The 7,379-nt window shown below is 39.0% G+C and overlaps 2 protein-coding genes across 2 annotated transcripts in view; both read right to left on the reverse strand.

Moving 5' to 3' along the window:
- The window catches only part of LOC131893367 (1-phosphatidylinositol 4,5-bisphosphate phosphodiesterase-like), a 10,731-nt gene extending 5,849 nt beyond the window's left edge, over positions 1-4,882 (reverse strand). Inside the window, exons 1-11 of the mRNA XM_059243363.1 lie at positions 4,734-4,882; positions 4,577-4,663; positions 4,451-4,510; positions 4,240-4,377; positions 4,085-4,164; positions 3,813-3,948; positions 3,639-3,739; positions 1,794-1,954; positions 1,524-1,714; positions 1,308-1,424; positions 1,075-1,239 (exon numbers count right to left, since the gene is read on the reverse strand). Coding sequence (XP_059099346.1) covers positions 1,075-1,239; positions 1,308-1,424; positions 1,524-1,714; positions 1,794-1,954; positions 3,639-3,739; positions 3,813-3,948; positions 4,085-4,164; positions 4,240-4,377; positions 4,451-4,510; positions 4,577-4,663; positions 4,734-4,817 — 1,320 coding nt within the window. The 5' untranslated portion in view covers positions 4,818-4,882. The remainder of the gene's footprint in view (positions 1-1,074; positions 1,240-1,307; positions 1,425-1,523; positions 1,715-1,793; positions 1,955-3,638; positions 3,740-3,812; positions 3,949-4,084; positions 4,165-4,239; positions 4,378-4,450; positions 4,511-4,576; positions 4,664-4,733) is intronic.
- Positions 4,883-5,171: 289 nt separating this feature from the next.
- LOC131877199 (1-phosphatidylinositol 4,5-bisphosphate phosphodiesterase-like) overlaps positions 5,172-7,379 on the reverse strand; it is a 16,864-nt gene continuing 14,656 nt past the window's right edge. Inside the window, exons 19-20 of the mRNA XM_059222803.1 lie at positions 5,370-5,616; positions 5,172-5,303 (exon numbers count right to left, since the gene is read on the reverse strand). Of these exons, the coding sequence (XP_059078786.1) occupies positions 5,235-5,303; positions 5,370-5,616 (316 nt within the window). The 3' untranslated portion in view covers positions 5,172-5,234. The remainder of the gene's footprint in view (positions 5,304-5,369; positions 5,617-7,379) is intronic.

A 7,379-nucleotide genomic window follows, 5' to 3' on the forward strand; every position in this document is an offset into this window, starting at 1 on the left:
AGTGACTTTCTTTGAATGGAGTTAGAACAAAGGGGTTAGAAAAAAGTTAGCATTGCCGTCACTTTTGGGCTCAGCCTCAACATTGGCTATCTGAGNAGTATGGGCGCACGATTTACAAAAAAAGTTTTTTTGCATTTTCTGGACTAGTATTCTCTACCATTTAAATCATCAATCAACCTACATGATATGCCTCTTTCCTCACTGTAGGTTGTGCAAATGCCTGGATTTGGGCACAGACCGTGAATGCATTTAAACGCATTAACGATTAGTAGAGGGGGTAAAACATTTAATTTGAATGATTTGTTTTTTATATTCTGGCAATTTTCTCAAAAAGTAAATGTTTAGAGGTTTTCAATCCTATGGGTAATATCTTGCACATTTTGATCATATTTTGGAAATTCAACAACCAAACACGTGAATTTGTAGATTTTAGATCCGACTCTTAGCTCTTTCTTAGGTCAAACCAATCCCATCTTGGGGAAGCTAACAACTTGAGTGACATTTTGCTTTCCATCGTAAGAATTTGAGTTCTTAAAATGAGCCAAAAAATACTATTGGTCCAAACTCAAAGACAAATAGGCATTTCAAGAAGCAGAAATTCAAAGTCTTACTTTTATGTTTATTCATTTCAGTACAAAATATTTTTAAATATTTGCAGCTCTTCCGATTAAACATAATTTAAATATTTGGTCGTTTTTAGTGCAAAGTTTTTACCCGCCCAAATGATGAGGTAACGTTCATAACTTTCCTGAATATTGTAAATCCTCCCGAGACATGCTAATGATATATCTCGTAAATGAGAGCAATGCTTTTTCAACCTTTTGAAAATGTTTCGAGCCCATAGAGGTCAAAATTGGTGATGCAAACTCTAGTTGCGGTTGAACTAGAGGGTCATCATTGCTACTCGAAACCTCGATTTAAAAGTGCGGTACCGCACCCATTCATTTTGTCTTACTTTCACGAAAACCAAAATCATTGACGAATGCATGGGCAAAATGAGTTCCTACCTGGGATCTGTTACTTAATGAAGATTTTCTGTTCGAAAAAATATCATTATTGTTATGTGTGACTTACAGGATAACCAGGTAGAGGCTCACGAAGTAAGAGATCACCAAAGATCTCAATGCAATATTTTGCCATCTTCAATTGGTTGTTCCGGTTGCAATGGTTCTCAAACGAGAGGATCACCGGATAATCCGAGGCCACGAAGGCCGTGTCTCGGATGGCTTCAATACAATCCTGTAATAGCAACAATTGGCCTGGGATCTTTCCCGTCAATGTGCTCATCACACGCAATGGATCCCAACCTTGAAGTAGACGTTGGTGCACATGGCCTTGCCGTGGGTGATGATGACCTCGCCCTCGTCAGCGCCTTTGCCGTCCCAACAATCCAGTTCCACGCAACGACAGCCCCCCAGTAACACCTGCGTATACGTAGATAATAAAGCCATTAACCCAGGGTCATTCAACCGGATTCTATCCAGCATTGGCGAACAAGGGAGATTAAGTTCATGATCTCGTACTTGTCGGTAGATTTCCACGCTGGACTTGCCACCGAATTGCTTGCCAATCAGGTAGGTGTTGTGACTGGAGTTGACGTAGTAGTGCGGCAAGGGTTGATCCATGTCCTGATAGATGTCCAATCGGTCCAAGATCACGGGCGCATTCTCGTCCGATAGCATGTATTCCGTCAGGGCTTCCTTGCCGATTTGCTCTTAAAAGATGGGACAGGGAAATTGTTAGGGTAGTAATATGCCGGGAATGAATTTTCGAAACATCAGTCATTAGCTAACTTTTCTTCTTGTTTTCCTCGTCTTTTTCGTAAAGGTTGATGATCTCCATGCACCTTTTTTCCGTGTAAGAGGGAAAGAGCATCTCGTTCAATCGAGGATCTCGTTGCCGTTCGTTCATGAATTCAATCATTTTAAGGATGGGTATAGCATCCAATTTTGTTCTGGAAAGCAAACATTGAAGATGCTTTTTCACCTGGAAGCCTCGGCTGTCGACATAAAACTGATATGATGGCATATTTCAATTCAATGAACTTGAATTAAAAAAAAAAAAAATCAAAATGTCTTCCCCTTGAAGGAAATTTTTTGAACTAATTGTCAATTAATAGGTACTTCTTTCATCCTTTGGTTTCCTGCTTTTTTTCATGGAACATGGGCAAACTTGACTCCGAGATTCATGGAGGCTTTTATAACACGAAATTCAGGACAAGTAATCAGTTCTACAATCCGGAAATTATATTACTTAGGGCTGAGAAGGTTTTATGCAAATTGCAAATGCAATTTTGAGAAAAAATTGAGGCTCAAGAACATTTAAACAAAATACAAGAATCTTCTCTAATAAATAAGATTTAAGTCAGACTTGGCCAAGTTTTTGACTAAAATTCCGGATCAACCTTATATTCAAGGATTAGCCAGATCAGTCAACTCCAATTCGTTGGTCGATCAAATAATATATCTAAATAAAAGTCAAGTAAAACAAATAATCTTCTCGTCTTGAAAGGAAAGTCGGTAAGGAAGTCCGCACAAAAAAATGACACTTGCTCTGTTTTTGATGACAGCTCTTAAATGCCGAGGAATGTCTCTCTAGTTCGGCACGGAACATCAGACATGGGAACTTGCTCAATTGTATCCAGAATTTTCTTGATAAATCAGATGCATGTTTTTATTCTGGGCCAATTCTTTGACGTCCAGTGTCACTTCCCACTACTTCATACAATTTAGTTGTCCTCAATATCTCCTTCATTGGGATTCTCAAACTTCCTCCCAAACACAAATTGTCAATCGGTCAGTTTGATTGCCTTTCATGTCCACTGATTTGTTTTCATAAAAACGAGTGCACTAGCCTTTCAGGCTGATTGAGAGGTCTCAGACGCAGTTTTAAAGATCGAAAATTGAATAACTACAATTTGTGGTGGTAATTGCCCTAAAAGTTAGATTGCAGAACTGTTCATGCACCCTGTATTATCCTCATTCTTAGCCAAATGCAATCCAGACAAAGCCTGACATTATCTAACCCGACAAGGGTATCTATGAATCTCTGTGAGAAACGCTCAAATCGAGCCCAAAGATGGCGCAAGAGGAATGAGAGTCAATGACAGAGGTCGAGATCACGTTCTGATGTTTGACACTAGAGTGAGCTAGGGAGGAGATGTCCCAACAAAATGCAGAGTTGCTTGGCTTAGAACTGCAGATATGGGTAAAATGAAAGCACTTGCCTCCAATGAGGTCTCCAAACCGATTGAATTATGAGCCATCATAATGGGCATTCATATGGGCGTTGCTAAATTCAAGCGATTTGTTAGCCTCTTCTCCAGCGTGGCCAGAGTCAGGGAAGATCCTTAGATATCGGAAGTTTAATTTCATAAAGAAACCACCTTTGAAACAGTTGAAACTTTTGAACAGCTTGTTCAATGTCCAGGCTTTTTAAACTGGCAATCTAGCTTCCTCTAGCTCAACAATTCCCGAGCCTGGGGTTTTCGCGAGCTGATCATTGGGTCATCCTAGGTTTCAAGGTCCTCTCCCCCCACACGACCTCTGACGGCCAAATAATCCCCGACGTCTACCATTGTACCCTACAGAAGCACGTCAAGCCGTTTTTGGGCAGAATCTCGAGTCCTCAAAACTTACATTGAACTGAAGAGCTCGTCGATATCTGATCGAGGGCAGATGGTCTTGTAGATGGTGTAGAACTTGTCGAACGTGAACAAATCCACTTCAATGGAGTCGTTCTGGGATTACGGATAAAAAAAACATTCGTAAGGTTTTGTCAGTTGTGTTTAGTCAGCATAACATGCAAAGTACCTTTTCCGAGGGTAAGCCCACTTCGGCCAAGGTTTGGTAGACCAGCTTTTCGGTTTTGCCAGAGGCAAAGGTCTTGGCAATGCACCGCACGGATACTTTATTATCCACCGTCTTGGTCAAAGTGATTCTCCTCCAACTAAAGGGCAAGTAGCATTACATCTTCTTAGGACTGCACTGTACACATGTATAATCCCTTATGCTCCAATATAGTAAGTAGTCTATAAGCTCTAATGCGTTCCTCGACGAAAACGAAGCGCTTTCGGCAAACTTACTGCTTTTCCAGGTTCACTTTGGGACATGCGTTATTCATCTTTACATTGTTTGTAATTTTTCGGAGTCCAACTTTCCAAACCTGCAATCAATCACACATTTTTTAAGTACTTTGATCTCTTTCAAAGAGAAAAAAGGCGAATAGAAAAGGGCTTACATCGGCCGTGGCCTTGTCCTTGCAGACAAAATGACAATGGCTCACGTTGACCATGTCGAGACCACTACAAACGGCAAAAGATTTGTCCTTGACATCATCACCATACTTCTTGATCAAAGTCTGAGCTAATCGAGCGTCCTGAAGTACAAATACAAAATGATGGAGTTATTAAATTTCAGTTCAAATGTTGGTTTGGCTCAATGGAACTCACATTGGGCAATATTCCGGGTCGAATGTCATTCACTTGGGATAACTCCAAGACATCTCCTTCCTGTCAAATAAGCAAGATATGTCTTAGGCCTTCATGGTTGAGGAAAGTATATAAAAAATAGCCAACTTTTGTTTCGCTTTTCCATGCCACGAAAAATCCACAATCGTCGACCGCAACTTTGCATTCAGCCTCAAATTCCACGGTCTCCTTCTCCTGAAAATGGGAGGATTCAATTGACCCCTTGTCGCCTCATTGACTAATTGTATTTGCTTCAAAGCCTTACCTCTGTCCATCTGTCGCAAATGGACCCATCTTGAAGTTCCTGTGGGACCGGGATTTTCCAGTCAAGTTTGAAATATTTTGTCATTTTTGAACCCGACGGATGTTCAGATATACGCTACTGAAGACTGGTTGGATCTGAACCCACAGTAATTCGTTCTAACTCTCTTTTGATATCAGCCCAGCTCCCGTTTTCTGGCTTCTTCAAGCTCCATCCATATATGAGGAGTCCAATGCATTCTTTGGTCAATTTGGGAATGAATTTTGTAATTTGAATGAACGTTGTTCAGAGTGTGGGAAACCCTTGGAACACCTCTGGATTTTCTTTCCATGGCTTCAGTGCAATACAAAAATGAAGGTTCAGTCCAATTCTGAGAATATGCTAACGTGTTTTCCAGTCTCTTAGGTGCTGATAATTACCAATTTAAAAACCAGTCTCCTATTCACACAAAATCATTCCACAACTTTTATTCAAGGCAATCATTATCAAGCAGATTATTTGGTCTTACACGCAACAGGGTCTTTTATCAGCTAATAATTCTTCGGCTTCAGCGGTGTTGTACATTTCCAACGACTGAAAGGCAAGTAAGAAAAAAACTGAAAGGACCAAAAAAGCTGCCTTAATGCTTAAAAGTGTTACCTCTTTGATGAATTTTGAAATATCTTTGAGTTGCGTGGCGTGTAGTTTGTTTTGCTTCTCCCTTCGCTTATTTTGTTTCATGGCATTATTTTTCCGCTCGTCCATGAACTTTTTGGTATTGGCCTGATTTTTTTCTCGCAAACGGCGGTCTTTGTCAGCCTTGGTCTTGAGAGTGGCATCACCCTGGACTTCTTTAGCGGTGTCCACTGAGACCTTGGCCTGAGATGACATCATGTCTTTTGTCTCCCTGAAGAGAAACCGATGCAGACAATCTTAAATTGTCCCAAGGCCATGTTATAAACATTCAAATGCATGGGAAACCATGGCAGAATAGCTTTTTTTTTCAATAGCGGTGGCTTTCTTTACGTGTAGTTTAACAAAGTGAGGCTTGAAAAAAGTTCATATGGGGCTTGTCAAGTGAAGGAAATTCAAAGAAAATGTGGTCCGGCACCCTGATGTTGGGCATTTTTGGGAAAGAGAACTAAGACAAACATCACGGTCAACTAGTACTATACGCTTGTTGAATTTTCAATAATTGAGTGATTTTGAGTGACCTGTCTTACAAAACCTAACAAAATGAACATGTTTGGTGTAATTCGATGAATGCACTATCAAATTGGCTCAATACCACAATGATATTTGCTTCAACAAGCAGGTAGAATAAAATAAATGTCAACATTCAATGCATGCACAGTATGGTTTGGCTGGGCATGTTGTCTTTGATTTTACTCCATGGAATAACATTATTTGTTGGTAAACACGTTCATTAACAAGTCCTAAAGGGATTGCTTGTTATATAATGAGACATCTTGCCGCAAAAAAAAAAGGAAAGACAGTGTTAGTAAATGCTCTGCTAACGTTTGTTGTTGCGTTGTTGTAAAGACAGAGACTTAACAACCCCAAACAACAATTGATGTTTATGCGTTAACAGTGCTGTTTTCCAACTCTGCAAGCTTTATCCTGAACAAGTTTTCAAACAAGAAATCGTGGTACATTTTAATGAGACATTCAGCAACATAAAAAGTCCAAAAAGAACTGGATTATTGATACCATCAAATAAGTAATCACAGAAGGATGTTACAAAAGTTGTTTTGTTTCCAATGATATCACATTAGTAATGGCATGTTGAGAGACCATTAGTTAGCCTCAAAATTTCACCCCAATTATCATCACATCAAACTAAGGCAATCTTTTTGATCAATAATAACTCATTACTTGGAAATCAACTACTGCCTGTACATTCCAAGCTTTCTGGTACTCTTCATTTCATTTTGTTCATCATTTGATCCCATAACTCCTATTGAGGGCACTATAGGGTGATAGGCTGCAACAATAATGCAATAAAGGTTGTTTATTGTTTGAGCAACTCATACCTCAAGTTTGATGATAAAAGGTAAGGGTTGAGAAGTTGGACTAGATTCCTTGGAAAAAAACCAATTCAGTTATTTGTGTGGCATTACTATTAACTGCTAAATCAGAACTCTCATCACTAGAAACACTGAAAATACTCAACTGCTTGTGGTGAAATAAAGAAATAATATTTTCTTTAAAGAAGAAAAAGTATCAAAAACAGGCCCAATAATTAAGAAAATGAAAATATTTGATTCACAGATATTATGAATTGTGAAATTTGAGACTCCGTACACCACTGAGTTTTTATGCTTAATTTTCAATTGAGCCAAAACATTGTTACTAAATAATAAAGTTTACAAAGTAAGGGAGCAAGTTAGCTATTTTTGGGGGGGTCAAATTTTAAATCACCAGCTTAAAAACAAAATGCAGTTTGATAAGAAAACTAAAATGGGGATGTTATGTTATGATGTACTCTGGTTGAAGCTCTATTGCAAGCTGTTTATTTTTTTTTGGTTTGGTTTTTCACGGGCTTTTCTATCCTCTTCAGGGAATGTAATCCCCAGTACTATTAAAATGAAAGATTATAATTCGTCTATTTATTACCTTTCAATTTTTATATGATATTTGGTCTACCAACGAATTTGAGTTGGCAGACCG

This window comes from Tigriopus californicus, chromosome 2 (genome assembly GCF_007210705.1).
Source record: "Tigriopus californicus strain San Diego chromosome 2, Tcal_SD_v2.1, whole genome shotgun sequence".
Taxonomy (NCBI): Eukaryota; Metazoa; Arthropoda; class Copepoda; order Harpacticoida; family Harpacticidae; genus Tigriopus; species Tigriopus californicus.